The sequence below is a fragment of the Sminthopsis crassicaudata genome, chromosome 2 (genome assembly GCF_048593235.1).
Source record: "Sminthopsis crassicaudata isolate SCR6 chromosome 2, ASM4859323v1, whole genome shotgun sequence".
NCBI lineage: Eukaryota > Metazoa > Chordata > Mammalia > Dasyuromorphia > Dasyuridae > Sminthopsis > Sminthopsis crassicaudata.
Window position 1 is genome coordinate 761,902 of NC_133618.1, and position 14,840 is coordinate 776,741.

Sequence of the window (14,840 nt, forward strand, 5' to 3'; positions counted from 1 at the left end):
CGGACACCCAGGGACTTCCCAGAGAACACCGGCTGCCCTTCAGAGGTGCGAGGGGCTGTGGGCCCACAGGATCCCCGAGCACACCCTTGCCCCTCCTGCCCCTCGCCTCCTTCCACGCACGTTCCCCACGTGTCTGCCTCTGTCAGTGTGGGCCCCGGAGGAGCGGGCAGAGCTTCGCCGGCACTCATCCTGCCGCGCTCCTTGGGAAAACGTCCTGCTTGGTTGAGTCACATCCCTGGGGGCTGCATTTTGAGAGGGTCCAGGAGCCCTGATGGAGGGGAGGGGGAATCGGGGGCTACATGTACACCACCCTTGCTTGGTCAGATGTTTCCACCTGAGCACAATTATTTCTGAGTCCGATCCCATCACCACGATGGCTCTGAGCAAGCCAGAGGGGATAAAAGGACAAACTGAGTCAGCCGCTGTCCTCAGGGAGCTTGCGTTCCATTAGGGGCCGCCCAGGGTCACCCGGCCGGGAGCCCCAGCGTGGAGGGAGTCCTGCGGACAGGCCCTTAACGACAGGGGCCGGCTGGGGCAGAAAGGTCACTGAGAACACAGGGGGGCCCGCAGAAGAAAGTTTGGGGGGCTGCTTGCGGGAGGGAGTGTAGGGGAAGGAGGAGGAGCGGAAAGAAGAGGAAAAGCAGAAAAGGGAAAGGGAGGAAAAGGACAAAAGGCAAGAAGAAAGGGAGAAAAATGGAAACTGGGGCAGCCCGCCCCCAGTGGGAGACCTTTCTGCCACGGGCTGTTGGGGGGGGGCTTCTTCAGTGCAGGGAGGGACCTTGCTGAGGGAGGGACTGAGGGGGAGAAGGGATAGAGGGGAGACTGTGTGTGAAGGGACAGGGTAAGAGCGGGGGGCACTACCGCTTCTCCGCCATGGCCCCCGGCCTTTAAATCAATACAAAGCCTTTCTTGGCTGATTCTGATTGTTTTTTAATAAAATATATAAAACAGTGTGCATTTGTACTCCTGGGAAGCCCATCCCGGGACTGAGGCACCGAGGCTGACGGGCCGGCCCAGGGCCTCCCCAAACACCCGTGTGCTCACCGATGTTCTCCCTGACTGTGTCTGTGTCTTTGTCTGTCTCTCTGTCTCTGTGTCTCTGTCTCTGTCTCTCTTTGTCTCTGTATCTCCCTGTCTCTCTCTGTGTGTCTCTCTCTCTCTGTCTCTGTGTGTCTCTCTCTCTGTCTCTGTGTGTCTCTCTGTGACTCTCTCTGTCTCTGTGTCTCTGTCTCTCTCTGTGACTCTCTGTCTGTCTCTGTGTCTCTCTCTCTGTCTCTGTGTGTCTCTCTGTGACTCTCTCTGTCTGTGTCTCTGTCTCTGTGTCTCTGTCTCTCTGTGACTCTCTGTCTCTGTCTCTGTGTCTGTCTCTGTGTGTCTCTCTGTCTCTGTCTCTGTCTCTGTCTGTCAGTCTCTGTGTCTCTCTGTGTCTCTCTCTCTGTCTCTGTGTGTCTCTCTGTCTCTGTGTCTCTGTCTCTCTCTGTGACTCTCTGTCTCTGTGTCTCTCTGTGTCTGTGTCTCTCTGTCTCTGTCTCTGTGTCTCTGTCTCTGTGTCTCTCTGTCTCTGTCTGTCTGTCTCTGTGTCTCTGTGTCTCTCTCACACACACCAACTTAATTTAAACCAGAACTGGGGGGGGGGGGGGGGGGAATGTGCTCTTGGAGGCCGCTGACATTCAGTGCCCTCGGGCCTTCAGGAAAGTGAGAGGAGGCGGCCCTGGAGGCTCCAGGCCCGAGGCCCGGAGCTGTGCCGGCCAGGGGGCGGGGCATCTCTGGGCCTGAGAAAGAAGTCCCCCTGAGGGGCCCAGGCCCATCCCCGGCTCGGCCCCCCCCCCCTCACTGCAGGGCACCGACTTCAGAGGGGGCTGGGGGGGCGGGGCCCGGGACGTCCATCTCCGGTGGCAGCCTCCCCCTGCCCCGGCAGAAGAGCGGGAGCGGAGGGGCCAGGCCCTCCCCCCTGGGCCCAGGGCCCTCAGCCTTCTCCCGCCCCTCGGTCCCTCTGGCCCGGGGCCGCCCGGGGCCGCCTGGGGAGGGTGCAGGCTGCCGGCGCGGGAGGGAGGCCGGGCCGGCCAGCCCCGGGGACAGCGGCCGCCCCCTCCCCCGCGCCCCTCAGTAGTAGCGGTTCAGGCTGCGCGTGGCCGGGCCGTCCGGCTGCCCGTTGAGCCAGATCTCGCGGAGGATGCGCTCCCGCTCCTCCAGCCGCTGCGCGCGCTCCAGCTCCTCGGCCGACGTGAACACGTTCCTGTGGGGCGGCCGCTCGAAGAGCCAGGGCCCGCGCGCCGAGCCCCCCGAGGAGCAGCCGTCGCCGCTGTCGTCGTCGCTGTCGTCGCCGGGGTCCCCGCCGCCGCGCCCGGCCGCGCCCCTCCTCGAGCGCCGCGGCCCGCAGTCCGCCCGGCAGGAGCCGCTCAGCAGCAGCGCGGCCAGCGTGAGCGCCAGCCCCACGCACACGCCCGACACGAAGCACAGGGCCGCCCGCTCGGGGTGCTCTGCAAGAGGGGGTGCGTCAGCGGCGGGCCGGGGCCCCTCCCCGCGCCGCGCTTCTCCCCCACCCTCAGTCCGGACCTGTACTCCAACAATACGGTGGGAGGCAGCGCGGCGGGGGCGCCCCCCCCCACCCCCGAGCAGCGGCAGCCCCGCCGGGGAGGCCCCCTCCAACGAGGCGGCCGCCCCTCGGGCCTCTCCGCCAGGGCGCGCATGCGGCACACCTTGGAAAGCCCGGGCCACCTCCCTGGAGATGCGGGGGCTCCACGCGGCTCCCTGCCCCCCCCCCCCAGCAGATTCCCCGCGGCCCGGAGGCTTTCAGCGGGTCAAGGCCTGAGAGGCTCGGACGGACTCAGATCCCGGCCGGGTGACCCCGGGCCAGACCCAACCCCTCTGTGTTCTAGGTCACCCGAACCAGGGGCAGCCCGCGCCCCCCCGCCCCAGAGGAGTAATCAGGAGGGCCCAAGGGGGAGGGAGCTTGCAGCTGGCACTCCCGCCGTGGCAGGGAGGGCGCTGAGAGCCAGGCTGCCCACAGAGGCGGGAAAGCTGCCCAAGGGGCCGGAAAGACTGCACCGGGCACGGCCAAGCGCCGCTTCCTTCCCACTCCCTGCCCAGGCAATCCACGCTCCTCTCAGAGCAGCTGCTGGGCTCTAAGGGGCCGCGGCACAGTCCGGCAGACACTCAGAAGGGAGGTGGTCCCCCCCTCAGGGGCTGCAGCCATGGTCCTCCCTGTCACAGGCTTCAGCCATGGTCCTCCCCCTTAGGGACTGCAGCCATGGTCCTCCCTGTCACAGGCTGCAGCCATGGTCCTCCCCTCAGGGGCTGCAGCCATGGTCCTCCCTGTCACAGGCTGCAGCCATGGTCCTCCCCCTTAGGGACTGCAGCCATGGTCCTCCCTGTCACAGGCTGCAGCCATGGTCCTCCCCCTTAGGGACTGCAGCCATGGTCCTCCCTGTCACAGGCTGCAGCCATGGTCCTCCCCTCAGGGGCTGCAGCCATGGTCCTCCCTGTCACAGGCTGCAGCCATGGTCCTCCCCCTCAGGGGCTGCAGCCATGGTCCTCCCCCTCAGGGGCTGCAGCCAGTGGTCCTCCCTGTCACAGGCTGCAGCCATGGTCCTCCCTGTCACAGGCTGCAGCCATGGTCCTCCCCCTCAGGGGCTGCAGCCATGGTCCTCCCTGTCACAGGCTGCAGCCATGGTCCTCCCTGTCACAGGCTGCAGCCATGGTCCTCCCCTCAGGGGCTGCAGCCATGGTCCTCCCTGTCACAGGCTGCAGCCATGGTCCTCCCCCTCAGGGGCTGCAGCCATGGTCCTCCCCCTCAGGGGCTGCAGCCAGTGGTCCTCCCTGTCACAGGCTGCAGCCATGGTCCTCCCTGTCACAGGCTGCAGCCATGGTCCTCCCCCTCAGGGGCTGCAGCCATGGTCCTCCCTGTCACAGGCTGCAGCCATGGTCCTCCCCTCAGGGGCTGCAGCCATGGTCCTCCCTGTCACAGGCTGCAGCCATGGTCCTCCCCCTCAGGGGCTGCAGCCATGGTCCTCCCCCTTAGGGGCTGCAGCCAGTGGTCCTCCCCCTCAGGGGCTGCAGCCATAGTCCTCCCTGTCACAGGCTGCAGCCATGGTCCTCCCCTCAGGGTCTGCAGCCATGGTCCTCCCCCTCAGGGGCTGCAGCCATGGGCCTCCCCCTCACCAGCCTTTCTTAGCCTCCCCTCCCAGGAAGGGATGCTCCCTCAGACTACACAGCCTCGGAGACCCCTTCCCCTCGAGGGCTCTGGCTCTATCTGGGCCCCCCCAAGGCCTGTGGGACAGAGATTCAGAGGCTTGATGCTGTGGAAGGGAGCGGAGGGAAGCCTCTGGCCCGGCCAAGCCAAGCGGACCAGGGCTCTCCTGGGATGTCCGGCGGAGCAGCTGGGAGCCTCTTCCCCTCGGTCGGCCCTTGGGCGGCTGCAGACCCGCGGGCACTCCTGCCGATTACTTAGAGCACAACGCCCCCCACCCCACCCAGAACCAAGAGCCAAAAGGTACAGAGGAGGCCCATTGCTCCTGGCTCGATCTCCCCACTAGAGGGCGCCCCACCCGCCATGCTGGGCCCCCTGGAGCCCCGCTGATGGGGGAAGCCAGGCAGAGCCCAGCCCCACGTCCTTCGGAAGCCTTGTGGCCAGAAGCTGACCAGCACTCTAGGCGGCCCGAGAGGGAGACCCCCCCTCCTTCCCGAGCCTGTGCCTCTCAATGCAGCGGATCATCCGGGACTTACTAAAAATGTTTTAAAAAACGAGAAAAAATAATGAGCAAAAGAGCCCGCGTGCACGCGCAGTGATTCAGGCCCGAGCCACTGAAACTCCCACGACCGACAGCGCGGATGCCAAAGGGCCCTACATCCGTCCCCGCAGCGAGACCAGCGGACCCCGAGAGGACCCGAGTCGGCAAAGCCTGGCTTAACTTGCCAACAGGAGGGGCCCCGGTCAGACTATAAACTCATCCAGAAACCCCCGGAAAGGGCACTGGATCCTTCCCTTCTCATATAGCGCAGGGAAGAGGAAATCCTGGCTAAAGAAGCCAGACGGTCAGCTAAGCAAAGCCAGCCTGAGAACGGGAAGGAAGAAAAGGGGGAACTCGAACTAAAGAAAAAGGAAAAACCTGCAGAAATCACTGGATCAAACTTTTCTCCATCAAAGAGGGCAGACCCTCACAGGGTCAATGATGAGCCTGTCTGTCTGCCTATCAATCACCTGTCTGTCTGCCTGCCAATCTGCCCACCTGCCTGCCCATCTGCCTGTCCGTCTGTCTGCCTGTCTGTCTGCCTGTCCGTCTGTCTGCCTGCCTGCCTGTCTGTCTGCCTGTCCGTCTGCCTGCCTGCCTGTCTGTCTGCCTGCCCGTCTGCCTGTCCATCTGTCTGCCCGTCTGCCCACCCATCTGTTTGTCTGCCTGCCAATCTGCCCACCTTCCCGTCCATCTGTCTGCTCGCCCGTCTGCCCATCTGTCAGCATGATTCAGACTAGAGGAGGAGGAGGGTCCCAGAGGAGGCCTGGCCAGCGCCCGTGGCTGGGACCCCTCGTCTCCGCTCCCATGGGAACCACGAGGCTGCAGGTCTTTCTCTTGTGGCAGACCGCGCCCACGGCTAAGGTCAGGCTCTGCCATTTCCCCGGGAAACGTCCGTCACTAGGGCAGTCGACGCTCAGTTCTTTCCTTGGCCAAATAAAAATAAACACTTCACTCCGGGGAGTTTCATGCCGTCCTTGCAGGCCGGGGCGGCCCTAAGCCGAGCTGGGAGGGCAGCGGCCTGGCCCCTGGCCCAGACAGACTCACAGACTGCCCAGGTGGGGCCGAGGGGGAAGGGGCCCTTGGCTGCTGCCCGGCCTCTGAGGACGGGCGGAAGGGAGAACGGTTCCTTCCGTGGGACTCAGACTCGTCCGGGCCAGGCACACGCGGGCCTCCCGGGAGGCCCTTCCTGGAGCCCAGGACAAAGGCAGAGGCCCGTTGAGGCTGCTCATTTCTCACCGGGTCACTGTGTGCCAGCTCATCCCCCAGAATCGTACCCTTGCAGCCCTGAGGGTCTCCTGCCCAAGAAGTGGTCCCCAGATCCTGGCGGAAGCCCTCTGGGTGGGACCACCTCCCAAGGCCACCACTCCACACTGGGACAGCCCTGATAGGGAGGTTTCCCCCAACTTTTGTGTCTCTGTGAGTCTTCCCCATCCCTCCCAAGTTGGGCCCGGAGGCCAGGGAGACAAGGCTGAGCCCGCTCCCGGGTGACGGGCCTCCCGGGGAGGCCGAACCCCACCAGCCCTCCCACCCCGGGCTCCACATCTGCCCGCGTCTCAGTTTGTTCTATAAAGTATGCTTTGTTCCCTTTTGGGTTCAGGTCCCGAAGGCCGGGCAGGGGCAAAGTCTGACACAAGACAAACAGAAGCAGCAGAGGGCATCTGAGGGACGGTGCAGAGGCCAGCCCGGAGGAGGCAGAGACCAAGGCCTGGGGGCCGGGACTCCTCACCGAGCCTCCTCCTGGCACCTCCAGACAGCCCGAGACAAAGTAAGTGTCCGGGACCAAGATCCACCAGTGAGTCATGGGAAGCCGGGGTCCGGGCGAGCGGAGGCCCAGCGGGGTGCCGGCCAGGCCCCTGAAGCTTCCCCGGGGCTCGGTCCCTGCCTGTGGTGGGTCAGGGGACGACCGAGCGTCCACTGGGCAGATGCTGGCCCTGTGCCACAACCCCTGCCCTCTGGGAGCTGGCCCTGCACCAGCAGGGACTGCTGCTGAGCACCTCTGAGGGGGCGGGGATGAAGGAGCACACAAACGCCTGGGGGGCCTTCTCCTGCCTTAGCCCCCAGCCTCGGGCCCTGACTGACCTCCTGGAGGACCAGGTCCCAGGCACTGAAGTGCCCTCCCCACAAGCCCCCGGCCAGGGTAGAGAGTACCCGAAGGTGCCTCCCCAGTCAGAGCGTCAGGGGCACCGAGGCAGGGCCCAAGGCCAGGCTGCAGGCTGGCATAGGAAGGGGCAGCCAAGCGTGAATCCTGCCCTGCTGAGACCCCCTGGGCTCCCCGGCACCTTCTCCCCAGCACCCTGAGGTGGCTCCCCCCCCACACCCCAAAGCAGCTCCCCCCGGTGCCCCGGGATGCCATGACCGCTGGGCACCTACCGCTGATGAAGGAGTAAGCCGCCAGCAGATTGCTGAGGAAGGCCATCTGCCCGGCGCCCCGGACACCGGGCTCCATGACGGGCTGTCGGCCGCTCGCACCGGCCCTGGAAGTCTCGGGCGCCCGACGCCCAGTTCTCTGTTAGGAAGCACAAAGTCAAGGGTGAATCCTGGGGGCGCCCCACTAGCTCCCGGTCTTCAGCAGACTCAAGGTCATTGGGGGCTCAGGGACTGCCAGTCCCACTGGACAAACAGAGAGACTGAGGCCCAAGCAGGGGCCGGCAGTGTGAAGCTCCGGGGGCTCCAGGGATTCCACCCTGGGGTCTCCAGCCCCCTGTGGCTCCTGCACCCCCTTCTCTCTCCTCTCTGCCGCTCCTGCTCTTTCTCCTTCCTGCCAAGGCACTAAGACACACCCACCACGGGCCGGCCCAGGAGGCCAACCTGTAACCGGAGACCTGGCAGGCCGGCCGGACAACACCTGGGGGCCGGGCTCTGCGGCCGGGACTGCCCCGTCCAAGGGCCAGCCACCGGCCAGGCTGGGGGGCTGCTGCAGCCCAGGCACCCCCTCCCCCACTCCTGGTCAGCTGGCCCAGCTCCAGGGCCCGCCTGCCCAGCCCCCAGAGACACATCCCCCTCAACTGGGGGCCCCAAGGCAACCCCCCCTTCCCTCTTTCCCACAGACCCTGACCACCCGGCAGCTGAACTCTAGGGAGCCAGGTTCGGGGGGCCGGGGGCTCCCAACTACGGTGGCTATTTTTGGGGGGGGCTCATCTGGGAAGAGCACGGGGAAAACATGGCGGGGACAAAGCAGGAGTGAGGTGTTCACAAGACAAGTGCAGGCAAGATGCGGGGCCCAGACGCCCTGTGCACACGGCCTCCGCGGCTCGCCAACCTGGGCCAGGGGCCTCCTCCATCTGGACAGCTCCAGTTTCTTTAACTGGGGACTGACCAAGGCACAGGACAGAGGCCCGGAGCCCCGGAGGCCCGGAGGCCCAGCCTCTGCTGGAGAAGGCAGAATTCATCTGACTTTCTGATTACTGAGTGGCCTCTGGCCTGGGGCCCACTTCAGCCCCAGACGGGCTGCCCAGAGTCCTGCCATCTTGCCACTGTCCCTAAGCACTTAAACCCAGGCGGATTTTCCAGGTGGGACTATTGGTCCACACCAAATGGCAGAGTCTTTGGGGTTCGAGGGTAGGAGGGAGGGGGGGGATTCTGGCCCCGTGTGACTTCCTTTCCCCTTCTCTCCAAGGGGCGCCCACCAGCCCGGCCCCAACCTCTGGCAATGGCAGCCTCCTCTCTCCACAGCTGTCCGGCAAAGGGCAGAACCGTGAGCTCATCAGCTGGCAAGAGGGCAGAGCCTGGCTCATGTCGGTCAGCCCGCCCATCGGGGGCGACCGCCAAGCACTCCCGCCATGACAGGCTGTAGCCCTGCTGGAGGAGGGGGCGGACAGCGCCACAGGCGAAGCGCCGAGGGCAGGAAGGAGGCGGTGGCTCCAGCAGCGGGACCTGCCTCCGGCCTGAGGCCCGCGCCTCCTCTTGGCCTCCTGGGCTCACCCGCCCCGACCAGCTCTGGGGACCCTGAGCACCCACGTACCTTAGGCCCACGGTCTGTGGCTTGGCGGGGGTCTCGGGTCAGGGATGAGGAAGCGGCCAAAGGCGTTTCTCCCCAGGGGATGGAGCCGGCCGAGCCATGGGGCCGCCCAGGACGCAGGGGAGGTCAGGGGGGAGAGCCGGGAGAGCCTGCGATGGAGCCTTGGGATCTGGAAGGAAAGAAAGCATGAGCTCAGTCGGGGGTCAGGCAGGACAGGAGAAGCGGGGTCTGCAGGCAGCGAAGGGAGGGGGCCGTCACCCCCACACTGACCAGAGACGCTCCAGCCCCTCTCGGTTCTCCTCCTCCCTCTGACCGCCCCTTCTCTGCTGGCTCCTCCTCACCTCGGGCCCTCTAAGCCAAGCCTTCCAGCGGCTCGGTCCCGGGCTCTCTTGGGCTTCTCCCCAGCTTCCTGGGGCGAGCCCATCTCTCTGCTGGTGGTTCCCAAACTACCTTTCCCGCCTCGGTCTCTCTGCCGACCTCCGGTCCCAGACGGACGTCCAGCAGACATCTGAACCTCAGCACGTCCGATACAGAGCTCCCCCCAATCCTTCCCTGTGGATCGCATCTGCCTCCCAGGCCCACAATGAGGGACAGTCCTCCCTCCGCCTCACCTCCCATACTCAGTGGTAACAAGGCCAGGGAGCTCACCCCCACAGTCTCTCCATCCCCTGCCCCCACCCCAGGGCAAACCCTCATCTCCTCACTCCATGGCTACAGAAATAGTTGTGGGGGGGCCTGCCTTCTCCCATCTGCCCCCTCAACTACTGGAGTGTTTCCCTACAGTGTGTCTTAGATGGCACCACTCCCCCCACTCAATCTACTCCAGGGGCTTCCTTGGGCCTCCAGGGTCAGATCCAAAATGCTGCCCACCAGCCCCCCATCGCCGGCTGCCCCCTGGAGCTATTCCCGGCTGGCTCATGGGCATCTCCACCTGCACGTGCCCAGAGAACGCATTTCCCTCAAAACTTGTCTTGGCAAAGGCCCCCTTTCTGCCCTGAACACCCCAGGCTCGTGCCTTGAGCATCCACTTGGAGCGCCCTCTCCCTCACACTTGCCAAGCCTTGTCTCTCCGGCTCTCCCAACTGGCTCTCCCAGTGTGTCCCACTCTCTCGGTGATGGGATCATCCCTTCATGACCCCTCACTGGACGCCGTCAGAGCTTCCAACCCTTGTTGCCCACGGCGTGGTCAGCAGCTCCTCAAGACTCTCCACAATCATACTCCCACCTTCCTGCCAGTCTCCCGGCCAGCCCCTGCCCGGGCCCCCTGCCTCTCCTGCAGCTCTCCCGCCCTCCATCTGGGACCATGCCCTGTCCCCTCCCTCTCGGCCTTTCGGATTCGGATTATCCTTCAAAGCTGCGCTCTGGTGCGCTCTGGGACTGAGCCCTCCCGAGGATTCCGGCAGCCTTCCCATCGTCTCCCTCCTTTGCCCCTTCCCCTCGTCTCCCTCCTTTGCCCCTTCCCCTCTGCCTCGTGCTTGGCTGTATAATTCTGGTTCTCCAGGAAAACACCCCCCCACCCCAACCCTAAATGCGCTCCTGGCTGCGGGCCTTCTTCTTTGGGACTCCTTTGCCTTTCTTTGTATTTCCAGGGTCTACCCAGTGGGGGAGGAGTCCTTAATCAATGCTTCTGCCCTCCCCCAGGGGTCCAACTCTGGCCCCGAAGGGAAACCCTCCGCAGACCGGAGCGTCCCTGGCATCTCTCTGGCAAGAGCAGCGGGGAGGGATGGGGAGGAGCAGACCTGATGGGACCCAGAAAGGGACTCCTGGAGGAAGAGGAGGAGGAGGGGGGGAGGAGGAGGGGGAAGGGGAGGAGGGAGGAGGGGGAAGAGGAGGAGGGAGCAGAGGAGGAGGGAGCAGGGAGGAGGGAGGAGGAGGAGAGCCGGCGGCCCCACTTCCGAAGCAGGGCGTGCCCAGGGGCTCGGGCCGGGCCTTCCAGGAGAGAACTTTGCCAAGTACTGGGAGCCGCGGGCGGTCCCCGGAGGAGCTGGGAGGAACCCGTCGGCCGCCGAGTGCCGGGCCGCGGGGCGGGAGACTGGAGGCAGGTGGGAGGGACGAAGAGCTAGCTCCGCCAGGAGGCGGGCCCGGGCGCCGGGGGTGCCGGGGGCGGCCTGGGAGGAGGGGGCGGAAAGCCCGGCGAAGCCGGCGCGCGGGGGCCGGGCGGGCGGCCTGCGGAGACACGTCGGGCCGGCCCGGGCGGCCCGGGACGGGAGCGCGGCTGCCCCGGGCACCCTGCCAAGAGCGTGTCGGGGCCGTGGCCACCCCTCCCCCGTCCCAGCCCCCCGCTCCCGGGAGACAGACAGACGGGGACAGAAACTGAGGGTGGGACAGGCGCTGCCCCTGGCGGGGGTGGGGTGGGGGGTGAGGCGGAGAAGCCTCCCTTACCTGGCCGCCCGGGCCGCGGGGAGCTGGGGGGCTGCCCCGGAGTCTCCGGACCTTCGGGGGCCTCGGGAGCCCGGCGGACAAAGCAGCCGAGGCGGCGGCGCGTGGGGTTCGCGGCGAAGCCGAGTGGCGGGCAGGGCGAGAAGCCCCCCAGGTCTCCCCCAGCCCGGCCCTCCCGAGCTCCCGGCCGCCGCCCCCTGTCCTCCTTCCTCCGGCCCGGGCCCCGCGCGCCCCGGCGTCTGCAGGAGGAAAAGCTCGTCTCGTTTCCTTCCACCTCCAGTCACCCGTCCCCCTCCCCCCCCCCCCCCCGGGAAAGATTCCCCAGTGGGAGGGGGAAGGGAGGGGAGCCGCCCCCCGGGAGGCTGGGACCGCCCCCCGGCGTGAAGTTCAAGCTCAAAGGAGGCGGAGGAAGAGGAAACCCGAGAGGGGGGCGGGGCGGGAGGGGCCGGGCTGCGCCCGAGAGACTGCGAGGTCCGGCTGGAGGCGGCTCCCTCGCCCCGCTCCGCTTGGCCCGGACCGTGGGGCTCGTGGGGCGCGCGGGGCCGGCCCGGCCGGGGGAGAAGGGGACCGTGGGGCGCCCGGGGCCGGCCCGGGCAGGGGGAGAAGGATCCGAGCGTGGGGCGCGCGGGGCCGGCCCGGCCGGGGGAGAAGGGGACCGTGGGGCTCGTGGGGCGCGCGGGGCCGGCCCGGCCGGGGGAGAAGGGGACCGCGGGGCGCGCGGGGCCGGCCCGGGCAGGGGGAGAAGGGGACCGCGGGGCGCGTGGGGCCGGCCCGGCCGGGGGAGAAGGGGACCGTGGGGCTCGTGGGGCGCGCGGGGCCGGCCCGGACGGGAGGAGAAGGACCCGGGCGCCGCACCAGGCCGAGGAGTCCGCGGACCCTCAGCACCAGCGCCGGAGAGCGGGGGTCTCGTTCCTGGCCCGGCCCCGGGAGAGCGGGACGCGGACGCGACCCGGCACTGCGGACCCCCGGGGGGGGGGGGCAGGGCAGCGGGAGGGCCCGGCTCCAAGTTCTCCGCATCATTCCCGTCAAATTGGGCTGGGAGGGGCTTCCGCCGGCACCCCTGCGGGGAAGGAGCCAGCAAGGGGGGCGGGGCGGCTTCCGGGCAGAGGGGTCCCCAGCTCTCCCCGGCAGGCCGAGCCCCGCTCGGAGCTGCTCCCCGCAGCCAGCCGGGCGGCTCCATCTCAGCTTCCGCGCCTGGAATTCACTTTGCACCTCGGCCTGTCTCCGAGGCTCTCGGCGCCGCCTGCATGAAGCCCGCCGGGATTCAAGGAGCAGCTGACCCCACTCCCTCCCCAGTGACCCCACGTTTTCTGTTCCCTTTGGTAACCGCCGGGGCAGGAGCGGTTTCACCCCCGCTCGCGGCGGGGGTCCCACGGGCTCCAGGCCCCGCCATCGGCTTTCGGTGGAGCGGAATAAGCGGTTGTTATTCATCAATAAGTAGCGGGCTCGGGTAATTATGGGGACCGGACTAGGGAACGAGAGGCGGCGGAATGACCGGACGCTTAGCCCGCGCCTCCCGAACCCGGCGCTGCCCGAGACCCTCCTGCGGGGGGGGGGGTGATGAAGCCCCTCAGCCCAAGCAGGACAGGTCGGCCTCCCTCCCCCTCCCACAATGCCCCTTGCCTATGTGAGGGGGTCAGGGAGAGGGCCACAAAGCCGGTGATCCAGACCGAGGAGAGTCTGCCCGCTCTGGGGGGGCCCTGGGCCCCGAGCTCCAGCCCCACTCTCCTCCTGGAGCCTTTCTCAGCCTCGGGCTCCAGCCCTTTCCCGCCCGGACTAAGCCTCCGTCCCCAGAGCCTCCTCAGCCCCCCTTCCCCCTCCCTGTCTCTCCTTCCCCCTCCTCTTGGCTTCTTTCTTTTTCATCTCTTCTCTTGTCTCTCTCTTTGTCTCTTTTTCTCTGTATCCCTGTCTCTCTCTGTCTTTCTCTGTGTGTCTTTCTCTTTTTTCTCTGTATCTTTCCCTCTGTCTCCTTTTCTCTTTCTCTCTTTGTCTCTTTTCCTCTGTAACTGTCTCTGTCTTTTTTCTCTGTATCTCTCTTTCTCTTTGTCTCTCTTTTTCTCTGTATCCCTGTCTCTCTCTGTATCTCTGTCTCTTTCTCTTTGTCTCTTTTTCTCTGTATCCCTGTCTCTCTCTGTATCTCTCTGTCTCTTTCTCTTTGTCTCTTTTTCTCTGTATCCCTGTCTCTCTCTGTCTTTCTCTGTGTGTCTTTCTCTTTTTTCTCTGTATCTTTCCCTCTGTCTCCTTTTCTCTTTCTCTCTTTGTCTCTTTTCCTCTGTAACTCTGTCTCTGTCTTTTTTCTCTGTATCTCTCTTTCTCTTTGTCTCTCTTTTTCTCTGTATCCCTGTCTCTCTCTGTATCTCTCTGTCTCTTTCTCTTTGTCTCTCTTTTTCTCTGTATCCCTGTCTCTCTCTGTATCTCTCTGTCTCTTTCTCTTTTTTTCTCTGTATCTTTCCCTCTGTCTCCTTTTCTCTTTCTCTCTTTGTCTCTTTTCCTCTGTAACTCTGTCTTTTTTCTCTGTATCTCTTTGTCTCTCTTTTTTTCTGCATCCCTGTCTCTCTCTCTTTCTCTGTATCTCTTTGTGTTTCTATTTTTTCTCTGTATCTTTTCTCTTTTTCTGTGTAACTCTGTGTGTCTCTGTTTTCTTTGTATCTGCCTCTTTCTCTTCTTCTGTCTGTCCCTTTCTCTCTTTTTCTCGGTATCTCTCTCCCTCCAATACCCCCCCCCACACACACACACACATCACCAACTGCTTGTTGGACAAGTGGATTTGTCTTACAGACATCTCAAACTGAATAAGTCTAAAGCAGAATTAAAGATCTTTTTCTGGAAACTCTGCCCTCCTCCAGCTTCTCCAGGGCTATGGAGGTGTATCATCCTTCCAGGGACCCAAGTTCAAGGTAGACAGCGAGAATGTCTTCCTTGACTTCCCCTCCTCCCACCCGTTCTAAGACCAAGTCTTGTCAGTTCCATCTCAAACTTCTCTCCCATCCTCCTCTCCTTGACACAGCTTCTGCTCTAGCTCAGGTCCATCCCTTCTCACCCGGATTATGGCCAGGGCCTCCAGTGTCCCTCCTCTCCAATCCCATTAACCTTCCGAAGGAGCTGCCCTCCACATCTCCCTCCCTCAGCCCAAAAGCCACTCCCTCTCTGCCACCCCTCAGACTCTCCACAGAGCATTCCGGCCTTATACAATCTGGAAGTGTGGGAGGCTTCATTGCTCCAATTATCTGCTTCTCATTCTCTGGGCCCCTCCTCAGAACTCAACTTGATCCAGTTCACACCCACCGTCTCCAGCTCACACCCACCTTCTCCAGCTCACACCCACCGTCTCCAGCTCTCACCCACCGTCTCCAGTTCTCACCCACCGTCTCCAGTTCACACCCACCGTCTCCAGCTCACACCCACCGTCTCCAGCTCACACCCACCGTCTCCAGCTCTCACCCACCGTCTCCAGCTCTCACCCACCGTCTCCAGTTCACACCCACTGTCTCCAGCTCACACCCACTGGTGTGACTGTATTCCACCTGGTGACTGTAAGCTCCCTAAGGGCAGGAACTGAGGGTCCCCTCCCCACCCCACCCCCATCTGGCACAGATGAGCACTTAAGTGACTTTGCCGACTTCCGCGGTGTCCCGGGAGGCAGAAGCTGCCGAGGACAGAGGCGCTGCCCATTTGCCGCTCTCCTTGGGATTCCACTAGAAATGTTTGACCAAGAGTGAAAGCTGAGAGCCCATCTCCTCAGATCAGTGGGAGGGGAGGGGGTGGGGGGA

At 64.6% G+C, this 14,840-nt stretch overlaps 1 protein-coding gene across 3 annotated transcripts; it reads right to left on the reverse strand.

Annotated features, from left to right (window-relative positions):
- Window positions 1-914: 914 nt before the first annotated feature.
- EVA1A (eva-1 homolog A, regulator of programmed cell death) lies at window positions 915-11,445 on the reverse strand. 3 transcript variants are annotated; one of them, XM_074285311.1, is made up of 4 exons: window positions 11,074-11,445; window positions 8,695-8,860; window positions 7,104-7,239; window positions 915-2,480 (listed from the first exon to the last, which is right to left on the reverse strand). In XM_074285311.1, exons 3-4 carry the CDS (start codon window positions 7,177-7,179, stop codon window positions 2,104-2,106), a joined length of 453 nt encoding a protein of 150 aa, XP_074141412.1. In that variant the 5' UTR covers window positions 7,180-7,239; window positions 8,695-8,860; window positions 11,074-11,445; the 3' UTR covers window positions 915-2,103. The 3 variants fall into 3 exon arrangements, with proteins under 3 accessions (XP_074141412.1, XP_074141414.1, XP_074141413.1); XM_074285313.1 differs by lacking the exon at window positions 11,074-11,445 and adding an exon at window positions 10,431-10,773; XM_074285312.1 differs by lacking the exon at window positions 11,074-11,445 and adding an exon at window positions 9,033-9,339.
- Between the last annotated feature and the right edge of the window lie 3,395 nt (window positions 11,446-14,840).

Excerpts from the sequence above, each read along its gene's own strand:
- EVA1A (XM_074285311.1), bottom strand. The coding sequence starts at position 7,179 with ATGGAGCCCGGTGTCCGGGGCGCCGGGCAGATGGCCTTCCTCAGCAAT. Across the intron at positions 2,481-7,103 it reads GGCTTACTCCTTCATCAGCG|AGCACCCCGAGCGGGCGGCC; the intron begins GTAGGTGCCCAG and ends CCCCTCTTGCAG.